Raw genomic sequence first — 26941 nt, forward strand, 5'->3', positions numbered from 1 at the left:
CAGGTAGGTGCTTCGAGCTAGTAGTCGGTGAGATTGTTTCACTTTCATCTGTTCTTCTATATCAGTATCGTAGTCTCTACATGTCGGTTACTTTAGTTTATCATTTGTTCATCTATATCTTGTTGCTTGCATGATGATAGTTGTTGCTAGACATGTAGAGCAAGCTTGCATATGTTGTATATCTGTGGACCTTGGGTTCAGGCAACACATCGACTCCTTTGTCGTGTGTTTGGATCTAGTTGATCATGGTTCGGCGTTGTAAGCTCTTGCATCTGGCTTTGGCCAAGGCATCGGTTTTCTACCGATTTTCATCCACAACACTGCGTATTCTAGACACTGGTTGGTTTGGCCACTGACCAATGGGTGTACATATTCGGATAGGTCGTAAGTGGACGCATGAATCAAGTCAGTGTATGCTCTGTGACAGGCAACGCTTGAGGTCTGCGGACCAATATAGCAAGCACCAGATTGGGTTTGATTTTGAATTATATACCCTTGAGGCATATGTTTAGTTGAGTTTTTGTTACAGTAGTAGTTTGGTTCTTGCTTATTTACTATTCTGTTTCTTTTATTATTGTAGTTGCTCTTATATCATGCCATATACATATATGTTGTTTTATCTCCTTTATTTTCAAGTGAATACGATTTACCTTCGTGGCTCTGTTGTACCTACTAAGAAACCTTGATTGTGGTTTCTTACCCCCCATTTCTCCAGGTGGCTCGGGCAAGGAGTTGGTTCTTGGTGCGACGAGAGGACGTCCTAGCTAGGCTACAGTAGCGGTCGTCACCCTGGTTACTTTCTCTTTCTGCATTTAGTAATTTAAATAATGAATGGTTCAGTTAGATGACACTATGAATGTTTGAGTATCTGTGAACTGGTTTGAGTTGATGTTTTCCTATGATGCTTGCAGTTGGAGATTTATGAATAATTGGTTCTTGGATTTATATATTTACGTATTGTGGTTTTCTACCCCTCGAGATAGTCGGTTTTCAAAAGTAAAGTTTCTGAGTGGAAAACAGTTTTAAAAGGTTTTCGAATAGTTTTTATGGATAATTAAATAGAATTCAAAAACAAAGCTTTCGGGTGGGGAGCACTTTTAAATAGGATGACTGTTATACTGTGCATCACATCATCCAGCGCCTAAGGAGTGTTTGGAGGCATGCATCATCTCTAAGGATCGTTAGCTGTATGGAAATGCATCACATGAATTATTTGTGGATTGGTGAATGTAAGCTGTTGTTGTGATCCTGATGTTGTTGTTAGTATGCCGTGCAAATATAAAGGAGACTCTGTCCGTGTAGCCAGAGGAACTTTATATTTGTGGCGGATCTATACGTCACGTGGACCAGGTTGAATAAAAAAAAAAGGGCACGTTTTTCGCAACTCTGATTTCAAAAAATTGTATTCATTATAAAAAGGTTTTTAAAATCGGCCCCAGGGCGTGACAACAACTCATCACCATATGGAACCTTCAGCGAGCGCTAATTCATAATGGTGACTCCCGGGTTCATTAACCAAACAATTCCGACCTATCTATTTAAAACTAATTATATAGAATCATACTCTGGTTCGATTTCATTTTAACCATAATTTAAATAACAACTTGATAAAATTAAATAATCCAATCCTAATCTAATAAATCATTAGCATTATCTCTAATAATGAGAGGTACCTCTCTCAAAATAATCTGCTATTCTTTTGTTGGAGTTTATTCTTATCTCATAAGTAGTTTTAATGTTAATTGAGTTTGTTAGGAAGTTTTGGATAGTTTACATTAATTGTATTTATCCCTATCAAGTCCAAGCTCTATTATAATATAGATGCATTCGAATGCGACGAAATAGAGGCATTGGGATGTGACCGTATGATCAATCAATATTTTTCTATTCCTCTGTTCTAGTTAGTTGCGACATTCACAATCTTAATGGGGACTATCTAAACATTTTTCTTAAAACTGTTTGAAGTGTTTGGCTCAAAATAGCCTTCTATAATCTCTTGGATTAGTTGTCTTTAATGACAGTTTGTTCATCCCCAAGTTCATTACATTTTTTTCTATCTTTTGCTGTTAAACAAAATAAAAATAAAAAACAGTTGACTATAGCTAACTATGTGTGAGCTAGCTATCTGAAACTTCATCTTATTTGCAGGATCTTTTGTTTGCTATGTCAAACTCTGACACTACAATAAAAACGGTCTATAGCGACATTTTTAAATATAGGTACATGTCAAAAAAGTGCTGCTAGCTAAAATTACCGACACTTTTAAAAAGTGTTGCTATATGTGGGGTCGCTAGGTATATAGTGACAGTTAAAGAGTGTCGTATAATCTAAAAGAGTGCTGCTAATTTATGAACACTTATTTAAGCATTTAGCAACCGCCGAAACTTTATCTCGTTGGCTGCGGTGGCGGAGGAGGACGACAGAAAAGGCTCTTCGTCTAGAATTTCAGTGGATTGAGTGAAGAGAGAAGAAAAGATGGCAATTGATTATTTTTTTTTTCTTTTCTGTTTGTAATCGGGCCAAATGGACTGGGTGTGGTGGGTTGAGTAGAGTAATCTTTTATTTTTGGTTGGATTGGACTTTATATTTAGGCATTAGCACATATTTTTTTAAGTTTTAGCATAAATGGGACACTTACTCAAAAGTGTTCCAAACATTTGTCCCTATAACCTAATTCTGTTGTAGTGTGAATGTGCAATAAATTTTATTATGCTGTATATTAGGTTTGATTACTTTTCTTCTTCTTCTTCTAAATAGTTAACTCCTAAACTTTATTATCAAAGAATTGGAAACAGAACTCTAGTACAAAAAACTCTTGAGACTCTATCAAACAATTTAAGCGTCCACTGGCCACATATACTTTCGAGAGGGCAAAAACACCATTTTGTTACTTATATAAAAAAGAGAGAGTTCCCTTAGGAGCAATAAAGGGGCGTTTACTTAGAATCTCAAAAATTAATATATAGTTTTATATCCTTTATTATAGGAAAAAAAAAAAGTATTTATTTCGGATTGATTTTGGGGTTAATTATGACTAGATTCCACTAAATCAAGAAACTTCTTTTACTAATTAAATAAATAGGCTGAAATGGTCCTTTCAATGTAATATATATATATATTTTTTTTTTCTCTTTTGGTTTGACACCATGCACTTTGCTTTTCTATGCTATTGATAAAAAGTTGATAAAACGGACATATTGATTTTTTTTTTTCTTTTGGGATGCGTTGAATTCACATATTCGTCAACTAAAGAAAGAGTGGGAAAACACTAAAGCAAGAGTGGGAAAATAAAAAATTGTCAAAGATAAAACTTAAGGCTTCGTTTGATATTGTGGGGAGATTGCATTGCGTGCGTTGAGAAATTACCATGAAAAAATATTGCGTATGTAATATTGCGTTCCGTATGTAATATTGCGTTCCGTATATCACGATGAGTCGGCTATGGTATATTTTCTGCGGTCTCACCGGAGAACTGAGAAGCATATCCCTATACGCTTTTATTTCAACTCCCGTCAGATAGGACTTAATATACCAAACTAAGCCTAAATATTATTAGCATAATTTAGCTTTATCTTGTCTTTGCTAACTAGTCTATTAAACCTTTGGATATTACTTGAAAGTCCCTCAATTCAAAAAAATTGTTGATGCATGCACATATGAAGAATATTTTGCAAATATATCCGAACTTAATTTACAGGGAAATGATATTAATATATCATTGTGATTATATTTATTTTTAAACACTAACATTGTGACGGTAACTAACTACTTTTTCTCTACGATATTTCACTGCATTATGATTTAAAACTACCTTGTGCACACAAAAAGAGGGATAATATTTTTCTTAAAAAAAATACTACTTGCATATCCTACACCGAGGCCAGACAAGAGTTTAGATTAGCCTTTTTAGTATTTTAATATTTTAAAAAACTGATAAGACCATAATAAAAAAGAGGTGCATCATTAAAAGATAAAAAAAAGGTCACATAGTTTTTTAGTATTTAAAATAAAAAAAATGATAACATCGTTGTGAAAAAAGGTGATCATTAAATAATAATTTATAAGAGCTAAAATACCGAAATCTTTCCTATAAATATATGCTTCTTTTTTCTTCTTTTTTTTTTTTTTTTTCGTTACTTTTAAAAACCTACGTTTTACCCTCTCAAAATTTCAAATTGATGTATTTATCCTCCTCTATCAGGGTTTAGTGTTTATCAAGACTCCATCACTATTTTCTTTATTTTTTATAATTTATACCGAAAATATTTTTAAAAATAATAGAAGTATATTAAAAAAAAAAAAATTCGTATAGAATAAGTAAATAATTTTGTCATTTCACCCTTTTTATTTACTCTAAATCCTAAACCCTAAAAATATTTCTAAAATTTTAAAGGGGCAAAACCTAGATTTTTTGAAAGTCGGGGAGAAAATAAAAAAGAGAGTATTTATGTAGAAAAATGCTTCTTGTACATCCGAAAGAAGAGTGTATATCTTACACCGGCAATCCTAGGATTGATAAAAATCAAATTGGGTTTTAATAAAATTTTAAAAAATTGATGTGACAAAAATGATTTTAGAATTGAGTGAGTGTAAGATATGCACCCCACTTTAGAGTGTACCTGTAGTATTGTTCATTTATATAAAAGTTTTTTGTATTTTAGCATTATTTTTTTTTTTCAAGTATCTAGCCTTTTAGTAGTCAAATCCCCAATCTATAATTGTTCGTATATATATCTATATTACTTCTGATGGTTTACCTTCAGACCTATATATCTATATCCATAGGAGTTTAAATTTTCATCAGTACCAATCCATTAAGCAACAGTTTGCTAGGTCAAAAATGGCCTCACAGGACACAAGCAGCCAACCACAATCGTATATTGCACATTCATATACCAGCCAGCTTACATGCATCCATTCCAGTCTGACAACATACATTCATCCTCTGTGGCAGAAAATCTCAAGATCTTGATCAGCCTGACTTAGATTACAACTATTTCATGCAGCTGATGAGGCCTGGCAGCAGTGAAGTGCTCCTGCTGACGCCGACGCAGCTCGACGAGGCGGCCGAGCTGCGGTGGTTCCAGTCCTGCCTGCGGTGGATGTGCATGGACCACCAGCCGTCAGCCGGCTGGCATGCCGCCATCTCCTGGCTCCTCTTTGCCATTTTGGCTCTCGCCGTCCCTGCCTTCTCGCACTTCGCCCTCTCCTTCGACCCCGACCGCCGCCCCTACGACGCTGTAGTCCAGATCGCGCTCTCCGCGGCCTCCGCCATCTCTTTTGTCTGCCTGTCTGCCGTCATCCACTGCGTCGGCCTCCGTCGCCTCCTCTTCCTCCACAAGCTCCGCCACGAGAGCGACCGCGTCCACGCCGGCTACACCGCGCAGCTCAACCGCTCGTTCCGCCTCCTCGCCTGCTTCGTCATGCCATGCTTTGCCGCCGAGGCTGCCTACAAGGTACCTTCTATTTCGCCATTGCGACCTTTTCGTTTGAGATAAATTATATTACTTAATAATGCCCCTTTATTCAGTTTTTCCATTCCATCCTCTTGATCGCAAACAATTCTTTTTTTTTTATTTATTTTTAGGCCGCTATATTATGATGGCATGAATACAGTTGACAGAAGAAAAAAGATTATTTTGAAATGGACGTGAACGCTATTTTTCTAAGAAATTGATGCCTGCAATTTTTTATTTATTTTGATTCGCAATATTTTATTTTTCTAGAAGGGATATTGTTTACTAATATAAGTTGCTAATGATGCATTGCAATGAAATTCTCTATTCTTCAAATGAATATATTAAATTAAAGTTAGAAAGAATCTCAATAAAAAAATTAAGGGGCATGGTTTAAGACAACCAATAATTTAGGGGTTTCCTTACAGTTTACATCTTTCAATATATATTGTTCTGCGCTAAATACTCTTTCCCAAGTTCGCACCATAGTTTCTAATAGCCAAGGACCTTATGTCACGTTTTGAGTCCTATCAATTGGATCTGTTCATCAGGCATGTATAATAGATTTGCCAAACAAGCAAAATTTATTATATCGGTACGAAACGGAATATACACCAATATATATGTTCAACTCATATATTATATAGATATATAAAGCATCATAGTAATATTACTAAATTTAAAAACAATTACATATAATCCCTTCAATGTTTACAACATTTGATCTTTTCAAAATATTATTATTTGGTTGTCCGTACAAAAGTTACTCTAAATCATTCACAACGATCTAGTTACTCTGCAACGCCCTCTTGTGCCTCAAAGGCGATTGTAGACTCTGAAAAAGTATAAACAATAACAGGATGAGAAATTTAAGCATGTTTTCTGTAACGAAGTGAATTCTCGAAAGCCGACAGTTGGACTTAATTCGTCCAAAATCGACTAACTGTTGAGCGAGTAGCCTTCGGAAAAGCCGGAGTGGCACGGAACCCAAAAAGTGCTTTGAAATGGAGTCCACGAGAGCAAATAGTGCAAAAACTGCACTTGGCAGATTCTGCTCTCGGAGACCGATCCCTGGCGGGAGTGACCGATTCCCGAACGTGGTCTGAGCAGAGTTGCTCTCGGGGACCGGTCCCTAGCAGGGAAGGACCGGTCCCCGTGATGCAACCGGTCCTTGGGCCTGGGGGACCGGTTCCCGAGCGCGTGGATTGGGGGAAGGTCCTCTGGGACCGGTCCCAGCTAGGGAGAGACCGGTCCCTCTCCACGGGTTTTGCCCAGTCTAGGCAGTATAAGGGATGGAAAGTTGAGGTGTTTATGTGCAAAATAGCCATGAGAGGGGTTATGAGAGGGGTCTCTCTCTCTCTCTCTCATTCCCTCACTCCCTCACTGCTCTCTCTTTCTCTGATCGTGGAAGAAGAGAAAAGAGAAAAGAGAAGAAGAGAGAAAAGAGAAGGAGAACAGAAAGAGAAGGGAAGGAGAAGAAGGAGGAGTAGAGCTTGGAGGAGATCATCTCCATCTTCTTCTCTTCCTCTCCTCACCATTGGAGCTTCTTGTAGAGGTAAGCTTCTAAGCTCTCTAATGGTAGAACCTTATACATGGGTTTTTGATCTCTAAAATTGGATTATTTGGAACCCTAGCATGCTATCTAGATGGATTTCTTCCATTTCATAAATTGATTTGGTGGATTTGGCTATAGTAACATCTAGGGCGCCCAAAAAATGGGGTTTTGGTATTTGTGAGGGTTTGATCTTACGTAACCCTTTGTAAACCTAATTGATAGATAACGAAACACATTGTCGAGGTTGGTTCGGCGATTCGTCGAGCCCACGCGAGGATATCGAAGAAACGGACGTTCGGAGCTTCGTTATCGCCTGGAGGGCCGAAGCGACGTCCATAAATCGTGAGATTGGGTCCCGAGTACCGTAACAATAAAGCGAATACCTTTAATTCTCGGAATTGCAAAGTGGCGCGCGGTTGGAGCGCAACTGCTAGATCGGGCCAAACCGGGTGTCGAGTACCGCGGGAGGCCGATTGCAAGTGTCGACGAGCAATCGTCAAGCAAGCTAAGGTGGGTTGTGCTTACCGAAGTGACTAGGTCGCCCTTTATGTCTAAGAAACATACGAATTCATATTGATGCATGTTAACAAAACGACATAGATGATGCATGTGGTAAAATGGTAAGTAGATGCATATAAAATGATATAAAGATCATAGAATGCATGATTAGCATTATGAGAATATACTAGGTAGATATGCATGTGAATTAGATGATAACTCTAGAGTTGATTGACATGAGGATTTTATGGTACTCGATTGGACAACTAGAATGTCAGGTAGATCGAGTGGCACCTAACCTAGTGTTAAAGAATATAGGTTGAACAAGTGAACCTAGAGTCGAACAAGTCTAGGTGTGTGGCATCAAATCTAGTGTTAGTAAACATAGGTCGAACAAGTGAACCTAGAAGTTGACCTCTAGGTAGAGATGATATAGAACCTAGCAATTGTACCTAGGTTATGTGATTGAGACCTGGAACCTAGAGTGGTATTGAACCTAGGTTGTTGAGTATAGTGGTATTAGCCACTAGGATGTTCTAGGTCGACAGCATAGGGTTGATTATGGACCCTCGACCTATAGAAGTGGATTCCTGAATCCCAGGACTTGTGATGACCCTGGTATCAAGGCTAGGGCGTGTGCGACGATTTCGTCGCCAAGGTTGATACCGAGGGAGTATTGGGGGCGATCACTTGGAGATCACCGCTCGAGGCTTGAACCATTATCGTGGCGTGTGCGACGATTTCACTGCCGGATGGTTAAGCCGATTGTGGATCAGACCGCCGGGGTTGACTGAAACCATTGCTGGGTAAGTACGATACGAGTGCCACCAGGTGGCTGAGTCGTGACTGAAACCATTGTTGGGTGAGGTGCGATTAGTTCGCCCCCAGATAGATAGGTCATGACTTGAGTCCTCGCTGGGTAAGTGCAACGTGTTCGCCGCCAGAATTGCTATGTCAAGGGACTTAAGCCGGGTTCAGCTTGTGCGACGATTTCGCCGCTAAGAGGCTAAGTCACATAGGGCGGTAGGCTGTTCAGCAGCCAGTGCGCGGAATATCCGCGGATGATTAACTCGAGGCCGAGTCGAGTGAATAGCTTCGATAGGGTAGTGGAACCCTTATAAGCTAGTTATAGAGGCTAGAGCTAAGGTAATAGAGACCTTAGAAGCCAGTGGACTTGAATGTGATCCTAAGGTAATAGAAACCTTAGAGTTGAGTGTTATGAACTAAGATTAGCCAAGTAAATGTAGAATCAATTGATCTACTATTGTTGCATGATTTTCATATCGCATATGTGAGGTATGGCATGTATTTCAATTTAAATATATATTTGTTGTATATTGTTGAACTAACATGTTGCAGTGCCTTCTTGGACCTATTGGTCGAGCTTTTCCCTTGGGTGGCCGTACCCACTGGGAACCATAGAGTTGGTTCTCACCCCACGTTGTTTTGGGGTGTTTCAGGTTCACACGTGAGCGATGCGGCGGCACGAGGCAAGGGCGTAGCTCCATAGATAGCACTCTACCCCAGAGACCAGAGGTAGCAGTACCCAGTGGTGGTCTAGCTTAGAGGTTTATAGAACAGAAAACAAACTTGTAATATTTGTGATAATCGGATTGTATTTTGGAAGTTCAATGAAAACAAAATGTATTATGTGGAACTTGAGAATGAACGCTTGTAATAACATAGGATATGTTATGTTTTTGATACTTAATTATGCAATCTATTTGTTGAAATATGTTCCTAGTTGGAACTTCGTATATTGTATTGATTACGACGTCTAGGACGTACAGGGGAAATTCTGTCCGTTTGGCGGTCTGTTCGCGGCGCCGCGACCCGGCCAAATTGGCGGGCTGTCGCGGGGCTGTGACATTTTCGGTCGGTGCAACCGTCGAAAATGGCATTATGCACTTGGTCCAAAGAAGGCATAGTAGATAATAATAATAATAATAAGCAAAATATCTATTGCTACAATAGAAATGCAAGTAAGAAAGATACAACTATCTCAATGTATTTCTTAACTCTTATCAACTTGTTAATTTAGCTTTCTCTCCTCATACATCTCATGGAGAGTCGAGAGTGAACAAACTTCTCTCTAATCGGTAGGCAATTAGGCTTTTCGAAATACGGTATCGGGAGTCAGGGGGATCGAACTTCTTCCCTTATGATATTTCCGAAAGATCACAACATATCTCATCATTACACCCTAAATTGATGACTTCTAGGGTTGTCCATAAGGTTCATTAATATTCTCTAGTTCTCCGGTTCACGTTTTGCCTAGAGTTCATGTAACGCCCCAATAGTCCCACATTGGATGGGATACTGATTCCGATCAATTTATATGAGGCCTACACGTTAGTAATAATAACTGGGCTTAAGCATTTTAGGCTGATGATTTGGGCCTAACGTGTTATTGTTACTGGCGGGTTGGGTCATTACAATTTTGTAACACCCCAATAGTCCCACATCGGATGGGATACTTATTCCGATCAGTTTATATGAGGCCTACACGCTAGTTATAATAATTGGGCTTAAGTATTTTGGGCTGGTGGTTCGGGCCCAACGAGTTATTATTGCTAGCGGGTTGAGTTGTTACAATTGGTATCAGAGATGAATACCAGCCGGAAGTGTGAGAGCTAAGTGCTATGCGGGGCAAAGTGCTACATCAACTGGTTTGGTGGGAGCCACCTCTTGAGCCTGTAGGAGCCACCTTTAGAATCTCACATCGCCTGGTAATTCTGGTCCTGATCTGTCTATCTATGATCTGGTTTGGACCCGACGAGGATGTCAAGGTCTGAACAAGGGGAGTTTGTAACACCCCAATAGTCCCACATCGGATGGGATACTGATTCCAATCAGTTTATATGAGGCCTACATGCTAGTTATAATAATTGGGATTAAGCATTCTGGGCTGGTGGTTCAGGCCCAACGAGTTATTATTGCTAGCGGGTTGAGTCATTATAATTTTTGGGCCTAACGAGTTATTGTTGCTGGCGGGTCAGGTCGTTGCAATTGGTATCAGAGCTGAATACCAGCCAAAAGTGTGAGAGCTAAGTGCTATGCGGGACAAAGTGCTACACCAACGAATTTGGTGGGAGCCACCTCTTGAACCCGTAGGAGTCACCTCTAGAATCTCACATTGCCTGGTAATTCTAGTCCTGATCTGTCTGTCTGTCTGTGATATGATTTTGACCCGACGAGGACGTCCGGATCTAAACAGGGGGAGTTTGTAACGCCCCAATAGTCCCACATCAGATAGGATACTAATTCCAATCAGTTTATATGAGGCCTACACGCTAGTAATAATAACTAGGCTTAAATATTTTGGGCTGGTGGTTTGGGCCGAACGAGTTATTGTTGTTGGCGGGTCGGGTCGTTGCAGTTCATATGTCACTATATTCACCTTAGATTCCATCAATCCTAAGTTAGGTGCTACATTTATTTCACCTATTTTTCAAGGTGTACATGATACTCAGAGATGCATGTCAAATATTTTTCTTTTACAAAAGGTTAGAAACTCTATTTTCCTATGTCAAATGATCATAGGCTTACTTGACCTATTAAATCTCCTAACATGCAAACTATATTTACTTTAGTCCACTTTTATCTATAAATATATGCTTTTAGTAAAAAAAAAAAAAAAAGTCAAAGAGGAGATTAAACTCACTTCGATGATATTCTCCATCTTCTTTTGGATCTCCTCTAAGAGATACTCTTTGATCTCCTTAAAACAGCAAGATAGTCCTAAAAAGACGTTCTAATCAAGTTAGATGTATAAAATCTCTTATTTGAATTCAAAATAAACCTTAAAAAAAATCTCAACTTATATCATCTCTTCCTGTAAGGAAAACATGGATAGAGAGGTTGCCTTCTCCCTCCTATAGCTTTCTCTTGAAGCCCTTGATCTCCTCCAAATCTTCAAGGAGCTCCAAGCTCCAACAATGGAGAAACTAGGGTTCCCATTTGTTCTAGAAAAAGAAGGAAACGAGAGAGGTTGAAAAGGGGAAATAGGAAAGAGGTTAGAGTTTGGCCAGTAATTTTTTTTTATAGAAATGTTACAATAGCACATAAACCCCCAATATTTTTTATTTGCAAAGAAATAAATCTTAGACTTTATGCCACATTTGGATGCTTGCCCGAACTTTCAAGTGCTCGAAAATTATATAGCTGGCTGACCCGAAATCCCGCTCAGCCGTCTGAAACACATTTCAGGCACCCTTAGGAAAAATCGAGCATCTGATTATTTAAGGCATCGCGTGACCAGTGCTCTTGGGTTGAGCGTCCGAAAGTCATTCACACACCGTGGGGGACCGTCTGCAACGTGTTTCGGGAGCCCGTAAGAACATTCAGATGTTCGATGTTTAATTCCTGCACGCACCCGGGCTTTCAAGTTGAGAGCTTTCGAGTTGAGACTCCCTTTTTGACATTTCGAAATATTTTTGGGCGCCCAAACCCTTGTTTCGGGTGTTGGAAAAGTCTGAAACTCAGCTTTTATTTCTTTTGGAACTCTGTTTCGATCCGAATTAATTTTTATTCTGTTACAACAAATGCACAAACGGAAACGAAAATGGTGAACGCAAAATAGACAAACCACAAGCAGAAAAAGAAGAACATAGTGATTTACGTGAAAAACCCCTCGCAGGGAAAAATCACAGGCGAGAGAGGAGAGAACTTTACTATCAAAAAAGGAATACAATGTTCGAAGTACAACCAACCACGATCTATCACCTCTCGGGCAAAAAACGAGAAAGGAAACTCTTAACGGGTTCTAGATTCGATCCAATTGGATCTGTTCCTCGTGCTCGAGCCTATCGGTCTGAGCCCTCCGCTACCCACCACAAACATTCATTTTTCCTTTACAAAACTTATTTTCAAATTGTCGTACCGCGAAATTGTCGACGAGTCGAAAGTCTTGAACTGAAATCGATTATCAATTTTGAGTCACATCTAACAAATCTCCACTTTGATGAGAAATTTTCTTTAAATGAAGCAGTAACCATAATTCTCCACCTTCTCCACAAAGCCCCTGAGAGCGGTCCAATGAATAGTTAATACTAATCAAGTCCACGCAATGCTTGAACTTGAGAGGAATGAGAGACTTTGTCAACATGTCAGCAGGATTCTCAAGAGTGTTGATCATTTTCACTCCAATGTCTCCTCGAGCAAGAACTTCATGAATAAAATGATACTTGATGTCAATTTGCTTTGTTATCTCATTAAACATTTGATTCTTTGTGAGATAAATGACACTCTGACTGTCGCAAAATACTGTTAGTTTTGGACGGCCTCTGCTTAATTCACGAAGTAGGCATTTTAACCAAATACCTTCCTTCACAACCTCTGTGATCGCCATGTACTCGACCTCCGTCGTAGATAGTGCAACAGTATGCTGTAAACAAGCTCTCCAACTAATACCGCATTCTCTAAGTGAGAAGACATAACCAGTAAGAGATCTTCTTTTATCAAGATCTCCAACATAATCAGAATCCACAAAGCCTGTCAAACTCGTAGATACTTCAAAATTCATTTCACAGCTTGGCAGTGTTGTTTTCCTAGATTTGCCGTGTACTTACTCACCACGCTTACAGCATGTGCAAGATCTGGTCTCATGCAAACCATAGCATACATAATGCTACCGACTACGCTAGCATAAGGGACTAGTTCCATGTATGCCTTCTCATCATTAGTTTTCGGAGCCAAATCAGTTGAAAGTTTAAAATGTGTAGCGGAAGGCGTACTTATATGCTTAACATCCTTCATACAAAAGCGCTCCAACACGTGCTAGATGTATCCCTTTTGAGTCAGCTGTAACTTTTTTGTTTTTCTATTTCGCTGAATCTCCATACCAAGTATCTTCTTCGCTGCATCTAAATCTTTAACATCAAATTCAGATTTCAACTTTCTTTTAAGATCATCAATATCATCCATGTTCTTAGCAGCGATTAACATATCGTCCACATAAAGAAGCAAATAGATAAAAGAGCCATCAATTAATTTTTTTAGATAAACACAACTATCATAATTGCTTCTATTAAAATCGTGGCTAATCATAAATAAATCAAACCTCTTGTACCATTGTCTTGGAGATTGCTTTAATCCCATACAGAGATTTCTTCAGTCTCCAAACGTGGTCTTTTTTTCCTTCAACCACGAACCCCTCGGGTTGCTGCATATAAATCTCCTCCTCCAACTCGCCATGTAAGAAAGCTGTCTTCACGTCCAGTTGCTCAAGTTTCAAATCATTCATAACAACCAATCCAAGTGGAACTCTGATGGATGTATGCTTCACTATTGGTGAGAAAACATCGTTAAAGTCGACACCCGAAATTTGACTGTATCATTTTGCAACCAAACGAGCCTTATATTTGATACTCTCAACTCCTGGTGTGCATTCCTTCTTCTTGAACACCCATTTGCAATAAACGGCTTTCTTTTCCTTTAGAAGCTTCACTAGATCCCAAATCTGATTCTTATGAAGAGATTCCATCTCTTCCTCCATAGCGAGCAACCACTTCGTAGATTCATTACATGAAACTGCCTCTATAAAAGTGCATGGCTCCTCAGACTCATCTATCTCTTGAGCAATCATAAATGCATAAGCCACCAAGTTTTGTTTCTTCGTATCTCTGCGGTGGTTTAATCTCCCTCCTTGGTCGATCTCTGACTATCGAATAGGTGTTTGTCTGTGATGGTGCCTGCGGCGCGGTAGGAGTAGAATCGCCTGAAGAGGTACCTGATGCTGGGGTGATCTGACTTTTAGAGTTGGTTTGAAACTCCACCTCGACAGTTATCTTTGATGCATCTACATCTGCGTCTGTACCTGTATCACAAGAAACACGCGACTCCTCCTTTCGGTGAAGCATAACAGTTTCGTTAAACTTAAAATCTCTGTTAATAATAATTTTCTTATCTTTAGGACACCACAACCGAAAACCTTTATTACCAGAAGTATAACCCAGAAACTTGCATTCTTTAGATCTAGGTTTCAATTTTCCTTGATATGTGCATAAACAGGGCATCCAAAACTTCTTAAATCAAAATAACTAGAAGGGCGGCCAGACCATACTTCTTCCGGAGTTTTTAGATCAATGGAAGTCGACGAAGACCAATTCACTAAATAGCAAGCTGTAGATACAGCCTCTACCCAAAACTCCTTACCAAATCCTGCATTCGAGAGTAGGCATCTTGTCTTCTTGATCAATGTTCTGTTCATACGTTCTACCACGCCATTTTGCTGTGACATGTATGCAACTGTGCGATGTCTCTCGATTCCGTCATCTTTACAAAATTTATTGAATTCCCCTCAACAAAACTCCAATCCATTATCAGTGCGAAGGTGCTTAATTTGCTTTCCTATCTGCTTCTCAATCAGAGTCTTCCACTGTTTGAAAGTCTTGAATACATTGTTTTTCTGCAACAGAAAAAATGTCCAAAACTTCCTTCAGTAATTATCTATGAAGGTTAACAAAGACTTCTCTCTACCTTTAGAGGGTACTAGTGCTAGCCCAAAGATCTAAATGGATGTAATCAACCGTTTCTTTGGTTCTGTGGACTGCCTTGCTGAAATTGACCCTCTTTTGCTTTTCAAAAACACAGTGTTTGCAGAATTCTAGACTACGAGTGTTTTGGCCACAAAGGAGTCCTCTTTTGCTCAGCACCGTTAATCCTTTTTCGCTCATATGTCCCAGCCTCATATGCCATAATTTTGTGACATCTGAATCGGACATAGATGAAGAGAAAACCACAGCTCCACCTGTCACAGTAGATCCTTGCAGCACATATAGTTTTCCTTCTTGCCTTCGACCTTTCATCATAACGATACTCCTTTAACAATTTTCAGAATTCCATCTTCGCTAGTGAATTTATATCCTTTAGCATCAAGAGTACTCAAAGAGATTAAATTTCTCTTCAATTGTGGAACATATCTGACATCAGTGAGCGTTCTGACTACTCCATCAAATATCTTAATGTTCACAGATTCTCATTCAACAACTTTGCAGGATGCATCATTCTTCATCAGAACAACTCCACCATTAATAGCTTCAAAAGTGGAGAATCAATCCTTATTGGGACACATGTGGAACGAGCACTCAGAATCAAGGATCCACTTTGTTCTAGCTCTGGATTGATCATCGCAGACTAGCAAAACATTCCCATCACTGTTGTAATCTTTTGCTACACTGGCTTCGATCGGTAGGTTTCGAGCTATCTTTTCCCTTTCGATAACTTTTCCCTTAGGTCTATTCCTTCCTTTTCAATTTACAATAGTCCGCCTTAATGTGGCCCTTCTTCTTACAGTAATTACAAATCAAGTTCTTATGCCTGGATTTAGATCTAGCCTTTTCTTTACTGTCACCAAAATTTCTTTGCTTGGATCTTCCTCTAGTAAAGAGACCCTCTGCCTGACTTTCAGTGGTACCACTCATCTCCTTATCGATCCTCTCTTTTGAGAGGAGCACAATTGAGACATCTTCCAAAGAGATGGTATCATGTCCATAAAACATAGTATCTCTAAAATTTCTATAGGAAAACGGCAAAGAACATAAAAGCAGTAGCGCTAAATCTTCATCATCATACTCAACCTCCATCATCTCCAGATTAGTAATAATTTCTTTAAATTCATCAAGATGGGTCTTAATGCTCTTACCTTCTGTTAGACGATGAGAATACAACTTCTGCTTCAGATGGAGTTTGTTGGTGAGACTTTTCGTCATGCATAACGTCTCCAGTTTAAGCCATAAGCTTGCAATATTTTTCTCCTTGATGACGTGTTGTAAGATCTCATTTGAAAGGTGTAGTTGGATCTGCGTAAGGGCTTTTCGGTTTATCTTCTCCTTTTCCGCTATACTGAGGGATGCATGCATCTTTTCCATCCTGAGCAGCGCATCTTCTAGGTCCATCTGAGCTAGGATTGCGTGCATCTTTACTTGCCATAACGTAAGTCTTGTGCTGTGGTCGAGTAGAGGGAGCTCATATTTCATGGATGCTATTGATGAAGAGAACCCTAATCGATGAACCTAGGGCTCTGATACCAGTTTGTTACAACAAATTAACACACAAACGAAAACAAAAATGGCGAACGCAAATTAGACAAACCACAAGCAAAAAAAGAAGAACACACAGATTTACGTGGAAAGCCCTTTGTAGGGAAAAACCACGAGTGAGAGAGGAGAGAACTTCACTATCAAAAGGGAATACAATGTTCGAAGTACAACCAACCATGATCTGTCGCCTCTAGAGCAAAAAACGAGAAAGGAAACTCTTAACGGGTTCTGGATCCGATCCGATCCGTACCTATTCAATCCGATTCGTACCCACAGATATTCATTTTTCCTCCACAAAACTTATTTTCAAATTGTCGCACAGCAAAACTGTCGGGGAGTCAAAAGTCCCGAACTGAAATCGATTATCAATTTCGAGTCACATCTAACATATTCAATCGAAACTTAGTTCGGGCTTTTCTAAATGCATTCTAATCATATACGACTTAATTGTATTTGATCAATTTAATTAATTTTTATCTCAAGAGTTATACATATATTAAGAATAACCAAGAACAACTGATCAGCTACATTAGAGTTTGTCATTTTAATATCTCACCAATAGAACTCTTCCTCACGTAGGGGTGAGCTGGAAGGTTTTGATCGCTTCTCAGCTCGAACGTCGAACAAAATGTCTACAAAGTTACAAGTTGAACAGTATACGTAGAAGGGCTTGGCAGAGTTTGAACTTAATTAACATGCGGGGATTGGGACATCTGGCTTTAGGAGAGAGATTAGAGAGAGAGGGAGAGATCGGAGAGAGAGATCGGAGAAGGAGAGTGCAACCAACAGAAACAGGAAGGGATCGTGCGAGATCGGCGAGAGAGGGAGGAGAAGGGTAGGGCCTTGCTCAAGATTTTCTTGTTAGGAGTTTAATTTTTGCTTTTGAAAGATATTGACATCTAAGATTTAGTAAAATAATTTATTCAACATATGAGGTAATTTATTGTATTTTGTAAACATGATTAGAGGTGGAATACGATATACCGTTATAAACATTTAATCACACTATTCATCCATCAAATAATAAATGCTCCTTGAGTAAAGTTTAGTTTGGTAATGCAGTGGGGGCTAATATATATATGTTTCTCCGGGTAATTGTTGCCTCCATATTTATAGCATCGAAAAGGAAATATTTGAAGAGCTTTAAAATTTTTAGACCTCTCAAAGTATAAAACATTTGTCAAGCTCCATACTACCAAACTAGGTTTAAATCAAGAGTATACTAAGCAATATGTTTATGTTTCCTAATAGAATCATCTCTATACAAGTTTTGTGCTGCCAGAATATTATTTATTAATATATCTATTTGTTAAATAATATGAAATAATTATTTTACTTTAAACAACCAGAAAATAATGCTGACGTGTGGACTAGGAGAAAACCATTTTTTTTACCCTTCTTTAAATAGGTAAAATCATACAAAACTTATTAGTATGATGGACAGTTTTGAACGATTATCCAATCTTTCTAAATTTTAATTTTACTATCAAAACTTTTAATTTGTTTGATTTGAATCGATCAACGATACCTTAACTTCAAAATTTATAACTAATTGCTTACTTTTAGTAAATTTATAGCTGCGAGAATTGTATAACATATACAATTTAAATTTATAAAGATAAACGATATATTCAAATTTTTAAGTCAAACTGTTGTTAACCAACTAAAGAAAATAAATTGAGATGTTAAATAGTAAAATTGGATTTTTTTTTTTTTTCGAGTAAACATAGATAAACTCTATTTGGGTTGCGTATCATAAAAAGTGAATTAAGCAAAACAAACAAAATACATCAACACCATAGTGCAGAGCATGGTCCCCTACAAAGTGACCTCAGCTAAATAGCTCATTACCCAAAACTGCCATGAAAAAGTGAAAGCAGTAAAATTAGATTTTTAAAGTATTAGATAGTGACTCAAAATATATGTTATATAAGTTTGAATAAGTTTTCTACGTTTTTTACCTATTACATAATGCCAATTAGCTTAAGTCTATGAGAGGAGATGAGAGGAGATGAGAGGAGTGAACGGCATTTCTATATTTTTATATTGGGCATGGTCTCTGGACAGGTGTGGTGGTACTGCGCCGGCGCCAGGCAGATACCCTTTATGGGGAACGCGGTGCTGAGCGACGTGGTGGCATGCGCAATGGAGCTGGCGTCGTGGGTCTACCGCACGGCCATCTTCCTGCTGACGTGCGTGCTCTTCCGGCTGATCTGCTACCTGCAGCGGCTGCGGCTGCACGACTTCGCGGCAGTGCACTTCGTGGAGCACGTGGAGGCGGAGGCGGTGCTGCGGGAGCACCTCGACATCCGGCGGCAGCTGAAGATCATCAGCCACCGCTTCCGCGGCTTCATCGTCGCCTGCCTCCTCACCGTCACCGCCAGCCAGTTCGCCTCTGTGCTGCTCATCACCCGCAAGCAGTCGCAGGACAACCTCTTCAACACCGGAGAGCTCGCCGTAAGTAGCATGTATATATATATATATATCACTCTGACTGATGATAGCATTATCCAAAATTAATTATCAACTCATATTTTTGTGTTTCTCCAAGTGCAGATATGTTCGATCGTGCTCGTGACGGGATTCCTCACATGCCTGCACAGCGCAGCCAAGATCACGCACCATGCGCAGGCGCTGACGAGCCACGCCACCAAGTGGCACGCCTGCTGCACCATCGACTCCTTCGAAGAAGTCGAACCCAACGGATCATTCGTCCGAGTTATACCTGCTGCTAACCCTAGCTCCCTACTTCCGGAGTACACCATAAATGAGGATGAGTCTCCTGAGGACACCGCAGACGATGACGATGACGATGACGATGACGATTTGCTGGAGGACACGAAACTCGTGCACCCACACGCGCACACCATTTCCTTCCAGAAAAGACAAGCGCTGGGTAAGCAACTGACCGACTTTGGCTCAAGTAAAGAATACACTAATAGCATACTGCCGCACATATCAAAGACCCCATTTGAAGTGAAAGATGCATGTACGCGCGGCTCAACTAGAGGATTCACATATAGGGAGTTTGACGGTACATTCCTGCCTAGTCAAATTCTAACACACGGGCCCTCTCTTACTTAATAGGCCACGAGTTTTCTGCAAACTCAGTACGCAGAAAATTTCTGTACAACAGAGGGTATGACTTTCCATTTAAACACAAGGCATATTCTTAACTGTTGTCTCAGCCTCGGCGAATTACTAAAACAGCTAGGAATCTTCAAAATATTGTCTTTATAATTAAACTACTGATGTGTTGATATGCATGACGGTGAAGATCTTTGATTAATTAATTTATGCACAGAATTCAGTAAAATATAAATTAATTTGAGCCTATAAAAAAAGTTTTCTTTCTGATGAGCCAAAACATTTGATTTGAATGGCGTTGCAGTGACATATTTGGAGAGCAACAAAGCAGGGATAACGGTGTACGGGTACACGCTGGACAGGACGTGGCTCAACGCCATTTTCATGGTTGAGTGGACGCTCTTCCTCTGGCTCTTAGGCAAAACCATTGGGGTCTCCTAAAGCTTAATTAAATACGATGGATTTTATTCTTAATCTCCTTTCTTCTTTTTCTCTTTCGCGTGTGCAGATTCGTTTGTATTATTATTCTCGTGCATATAACCTCGTAGAAATTAAGAGCCAAATTTCCCTGCTCTTATTATTTTCCAAGTCCCCTCCTCTTCATGATGGCTTGCCTCAGTGTGGCGTTAATAATGCTGTAATTAACTTCATCGATCAAGACCCGGTTTGTGTGTGCGTGCATGTGTGTGTGATCTCCAAATTATTAGGTAACAGCCAGTTACCTAATTTTTGAAATTTGTATATAACCTATATTATGGAAATTTTGAGTCTCTCTTGCTCTCTGTAAAAATAAGGCAAATAATCTCATATTATAAAGGCAAATACTCTCATTACCATAAATGCTCTCATGATTGTCATTATTACCATGTATGCTCTCATTCAGCTTCCATATTTTTCCCTAATTATGTATCACTAGTGCAGAGACCCGCGCGATGCAGCGAGTAGATAATAGAAGTAAAATTTAAAAATTTTAATAAATTTTATATTTACGATTTATTGATATATAGAAAGCTATAACATATTAAGTACGGTTAATTTGTATGACTAAATTTACATAGTAAGCAGAGGCCCCCACGCGGACCGACTCAGCGAGCACTTATATAGATCCCGGCTCAGCTTCGTGGGACGATGCTTCTTGAAGGAGACAATATTCTTCAGAGGCTCTTCTTCTTTTTCTTCTTCTTCTTTGTTAACACAATAAGAGAAACAGGAAGATGAGTGCGGAGTAGGAGATTAGACGATGATATTTTTTTATGGTGCATGTAAAAGAATTACAAAAAAGAGGGGGTAAGAGATTAATTAATAGAGGAGGAGAGTGGTGCATGTAAAAGAATTATAAAAGAGAGGGAGTGGGAGATTAATGGAGGAGGAAAGTGGTTAAAGTTATAAAATAGAATCTTAATATGGTGCATGTAATTAAATATTGCATGTAATTAGAGTAGTGGTGAGGTGAGTTAGGCGTTAAGAAAAAAAGAAGGTGGTTTGATTTAAAGTTAGATTTAAAGTTACATATAATTAAATGTTGTAACTTACATATAATTAGAGGAGTGGGGAGGTGAAGAATTGAGAGTTGAAAAGAGGAGAAGGTGGTTTGATTTAAAGTTGGCTATGAGAAGTAAGAATAACACGTCACGTGACAAAAAATATTGTGGTTTCATATAGATTTATAGATTATAGATATTTATCATTTATTCTTTTCCCGTTTTAGTTGATTGATTGCATATATCTTCAAAGACTTATCATGTAAGCCTTTTATTATATAAAAGATGACAATCCCATGACAATCCCAGATGAATAAGATATCAATTCAGCCTGATTCCACTTTTTCTTGTTTATTATATATAATAATGGTGTGAGAGACAGCGTACTCTAATTATTTCATCTTTTTTTGGACAATAGGCCATTTATCCCAGTCGACTTCATCAACCCTATCCGTCTTTGCATGTTGTCGCCGTTGGAGACTACCAACTTAATTGTCATCGTCGGTACAGTCGATGCTGCCGCTGCTACCGTAGCAATTACTGACATCGCAGTATTTACGAGCTCCCGGTACTTTTTAGGGGGTGGAAAGCAGCCGAGCTGGAGCGAGTTTATCTTAACTCAAGCTTGGCTTGTAATTAATTTTGAACATAAATTTAGGCTCAAACTCAGCTTAAAATTAATTCGAGCCAAGCTCGAGCGAGCTTAATTTCGAGTCGAGCAAGCTCGAGCCCTAAACGAGCCGTTTGAAATACTTAACATAATGTAATCTATAATTTAATTTTTATAGATTATTATCTAAAATTTAATTAAAAAAAATCTAATAGTTTGCAATATCCGAAATTTTTGCGTTAAGAAAATTTAAAATTTGGAATTTAATATATATATATATATATAGTAGAGTTACTATACTATCGAAAATATAGAAAATCTGGTGCTTTCGACTTTTTTGCCCTAAGATCAACTCCTTTAGGCTCCATTTGGATACCCATCAAAACGTAGCATAGTTAAACTATGCTACACCGATAGTAAAATTATCTTATGAAACATTTGAGAGAAAAAAAATAACGTAATTTTTGAAGCATAGTTAAACTATACTCCAAAAAATGAATTAAAATTATAATCCACTCTAACCAAAGGAAAAGAATTCCACCATTCTTGTGCTCACTTATTTCAAAGAAACGTCAAATTCTAACTTTTAAATTTCAACATAAAATTTTAAATTTCAAATTTTAAATTTTATAATTTAATATATTCAAATTTTTTATTTCAAATTTTAAAATTTGAATTTTAAATTTTAAATATCAAAAACTTAAATTTTATAATTTCAATTTTTAAATTTCAAATTTTCTAATTCTATAAATTCAAATTTTAATTTTCGAATATCAAATTTTAAATTTTANTTTAAATTTTAAGTTTTAAATTTTAAATTTCAAATTTCAAATCTGAAATCTCATAGTTCAAATTTTAAATTTTAAACTTTAAATTTTAAATTTATTATTTTAAATTTAAATTTTCAATTTTCAATTTTAAATTCTAAATTTCAAATTTCAAATTTCAAATTTTAAATTTCAAATTTTAAATTTTAAGTTTTTGATTTTAAAATTTTAAATTTCAAAATTTTAAAATTAAATTTAGATTTTTATATTTTCAATTTTCAAATTTTAAATTTCGAATTTCAATTTTTTAAATTTAAAATTTAAAATTTTACATATTAAATTTTAAATTTTAAAATTTCATTAAAATTTTAAATTTTAATTTTTAAATTTTAATTTTTAAATTTTAAAATTTAAATTTTAAAATTTAACTTTTAACTTTAAAATTTAGAGAAATCTCGTGAAATTGCACATTGCGCATCCAAACAGTTTGAAAATTGAATCCGTGAAATTTTTTAGAGTTACAGGATTCCCTATTTTATTTAGACCAAAACTACGGTTTATAAATTCCGTGGAGATTTTTTACTGTGCATCCAAACAGCCCTTAATCATTTCTAACCTTTGGATTAATACTATTACCCTATCGGGACTACTCAACCCTAGGGATACTACTCAACCCTAGGTAGGACCGTCATTATCCCAACCGTACAATTCTTGATCTAAGGGTCAAAACATCAAAAGTATCAAATTTTCTATGCTTCCGATAATATAGTAGCTCTAACTATATATATATATATATATAGAGAGAGAGAGAGAGAGAGAGAGTTGAGCTAGAATACTATCGGTAGCAAACGAGCTCCGTTGCCACCCATTTGTTTTCGATGATGGAACCTCCAAATTGACGATCGGCACCGTTAAAAATAATCTATACCACTTGAAGTATCTAGAAATCAAATTTCATACTTTTCCGATATTGTTCTCTTATCCATCAAGTGGGCGTAAAAATGAGTGGCTAAAAATGAATATCCTCTAAAAAGTGATAATAGGAATTTTGTGATCATGATCGAGAGTATAGATCTTGTTCTAAATAGTTTAAAGAATTTTCTAACCAAAATTCAATTATATCGAAAAGATTTAAAATTTGATTTCTAGATACTTCAAGTGATATAGATCATGTTCAATGGTGCTGATCGTCAATTTAAAAGCTCCATTATCGAAAACAAATGGGTGGCAACGGAGCTCGTTTGCTACACCAATAGCATTCCAGCTCAACTCTCTCTCTCTCTCTCTCTCTTCCTCTTCTTTATAATATATATATATATATATATATATATATATATATATATATATATATATATAGTGTGTGTGTGTGTGTGAGTGCGTGCGCGCGTGCGCGTGGAGATGGAAAGGAGATAAGAATTTCGCGAACCAGCGACTAGTTCTCGTGAAACAAAATCATGGATGTAATGGTCTGGCAGTGTCGGAAGCGCCGGCGCGATCCGTTTGCAGATCCAACGAGCGAATCGCTGAGAATTTCATGCTTTTCATGAAGGGGTCGAATTTGGTTAATCGGAGTTTTTGCAAAAATCCGTATATTTTATGCATCGAATCGCGCATATTCGCACATGAAGGTGCGTACACGCGTTTTACACACTCTGTGGAGAGCATGGCTATAATTTTCACTTATCGAGGGAATTACACACAATTGTGTGATCTCCCTATATTATGGAATTAGGGTTTTCTCCTCCAGCAAACACTAACCCTAGCCTCCATCCCCTCCAACCCGATCCCAACCGCCCCTTCTTTGCTAGAGTAGTGCACCGCGCGCTTTCAACCGCGATGGCCGAAATTTGGCCAGCCAACACAGTGCCACCATCTTCTTTTTCTTCATCATCATCTTCTTCTTTTTCTTCCTCTCACCAATTCCTTTCTTTTTTTGTCTGAGAGCAAGGAGGAGACACCCTATTCCTCGAGTCCCTATCTGGCGCCACCCTAGGTCTCCGGTGAGGTCCCCCGACGGCCGCAGCCACCCCGGGTGCCACCACTGCCACCGTGGCTTTGTTGGAGCTGCCTAGGGCACGCGCGACCGAACCAAGGCGTACCGTCACCGCCGACACTGTCCGCCGTCTCCTTCCCCCTCCATTCTATCCCAGGTGGGCCCCACAGTCACCTCAGGCCGCCCTGACCACCTACGCCGAAAAAGGAACCCCGAGCCTGGTGTCACGGACAAAATATTTTTCGTTGACTTCTCCTTAACAGTGGCCCAATATCCAAAGGAGTGTTCTGTCGGAGGTTTTGCTGGGACGTTTTAAAAGCTCCTACACAGATCTCGAGACTGATGGTGCGGATGCCGAAGGGTCAAGAGTCCCTTAGAGTTGCTAGGTGGGCAATAAATGTAGTCTCTGGGAAGCTCGTAGCATCCCTCTTTTGCCTGTAGTTATGCGCCACTTGGCTCCTTTTCCTTTGTATCCTGGGTGACGAGTGGCCTATATAAGAATGTGACCTCCACCCCCTCTCATTAGGAAATCAGTTGTACTCTCAACTTCTATCAATATACAACATTCCTCAAACTCTCTCTCTTATACTTAGGCTTAGGGCGAAGAGGTCTTGACTTAGCAAGTAGATAGGTAGGCTTGCTCACTTCGAGAAAGAAGGCGAGCGCCCTAGCAAGTAGATAGGTAGGCTTGCTCACTTCGTGAAAGAAGGCGAGCGCCACACGGGCTAGACAAGCAATTCGGCTTAAGTCTGTGACAGTTGGTATCAGAGCGAGATCGTTGCTAAGAAGCCATGTCAACGTCGGAAGCTCTCGTCGGTGACGTTGTGCTTGAGCCTAGGGCAACCAAGTGCGACAATAGCAAGGAGCCGCGAACTCTGGTGAGAGAGTCCGCCTCACTCGAGAACCGCATGAACGTGCTAGAGGACTCTGTTGCGAGAGCAGAGGAGCACTACTCCGTCCTATCCCAACATGTGGGGATGATGGAGGATGGGCCGCATTGTGAGGATGAGCGTTACGGCTGCCATGGCGACTTTCCGCCAACAGCTCAAAGAGTTTCGCAGGGACCTCGCCCATCGTGAGGATGAGCAGAAGGTGCTGGTGGAGGACTCGATCACCAGGGTCAACGAGGTCGAGGACCTTAAGATGCGGGTGACCATTCTTGAGAAGGCGGTGGTTCGAGGCATCGAGACACAGAAGGAGCACACCCTAAAGATCCACGTCCCTGAACCCTAATTCTTCAAGGGCAAGTGTGATGAAAAGGAGATAGACAATTTTCTTTGGCACATAGAGCACTATCTCAAGGCACTGCAGTTGGAGGACGAGGACGACAAGGTCCAAACTGTTTCCATATACCTCGCCGACGACGTAATGTTGTGGTGGTGACGGCGTTCTGCAGAGGCCACGAAGAGCCAATGTGAACTAAACACTTTGGAGGACTTCATGTGCGAGTTGAAGGCATAGTTCTACCCCGAGCATGTCGAATATCTTGCCCGGAGGCAACTTCGACCGCTCAAACATCGGGGCATACTCAAGGAGTATGTCTAGGAGTACTCGAAGCTCATGTTGGCGATCTCCAGCATGAATGATGAGGATCGATTATTCTTCTTCTTAGATGGCCTTCAGCCGAGAGCGAACAAAGAGCTCATGGCACCGGATGTGAAGGACTTGAACTCCGCGATCGCTTTGGCGAAGAAGTTGCCCGAGCAAGAGCGAACCGAGGGCGATCGAGGTGAACCGCCAAAGGCGAGCGAGGCCAAATGTAATGCACTAGACCGTTGCAAATTGCGATGTTCGAGTGTTTGATTTGTGTTCCGAGCTTTTCCATACTTTCTGGAGGGTCGTAAATAGCGTTCCAACCCATGGCTCGCATCCCGAGAATCGAGATTTAAAACTTAGCACCAAAGTCTCTAAAGTGAAGATTGTTGGCTGCTCTCGGGTTGGACTCTGCAGAGCAGAGTACCGGTATAGCATCGGGCCTGTACCGGAACCAAACCTGGTATCGGTACAACATCAGACTTGTACCGGTACCCAGTGTGTTTTTCTGCCAACCCGAGGCTCGGGTTTGCGCGTAAAGTGGCTTGGTACCGGTACTCTTTTCCGTGTACCGGTACGCAGTGCAGACTGCAGTTTGGCGATTTTTTAGGAGTGTTTTTGTTATTGTAGCAATATTACACATACCCCCCCATGCTCCTTGCTGGTCCCCTGAGCTTGGACCAATGGAGAGAAAGGTAGTGAAGCCCTCTTCTTCCTCTCTTTGATTTTCTTTTATTTTCTTGGGATTTTTGAGGATTAAACATCTCATTTTGCTCCTTTTTGCATCTGGGTGCTATTTCCACCATGAGAGAAGGCTTGGAGTTTGGATTGGAGCTTGTTGGAAGAGAGATCTTCAACCCTAGCTCATTCCAATCCTAGTTGAGAGCTTCTAAAGAGGTTAGTAGCATGTTTCACTCATT

The 26941-nt window shown here is 39.3% G+C and overlaps 1 protein-coding gene across 1 annotated transcript; it reads left to right on the plus strand.

Annotated features, from left to right (window-relative positions):
* LOC109719902 lies at positions 4955 to 20398 on the plus strand. The gene is made up of 4 exons (XM_020246742.1): positions 4955 to 5456; positions 18618 to 19007; positions 19107 to 19446; positions 19942 to 20398. Exons 1-4 carry the CDS (start codon positions 5001 to 5003, stop codon positions 20076 to 20078), a joined length of 1323 nt encoding a protein of 440 aa, XP_020102331.1. The 5' UTR covers positions 4955 to 5000; the 3' UTR covers positions 20079 to 20398.

Source organism: Ananas comosus, linkage group 14 (genome assembly GCF_001540865.1).
Source record: "Ananas comosus cultivar F153 linkage group 14, ASM154086v1, whole genome shotgun sequence".
NCBI lineage: Eukaryota > Viridiplantae > Streptophyta > Magnoliopsida > Poales > Bromeliaceae > Ananas > Ananas comosus.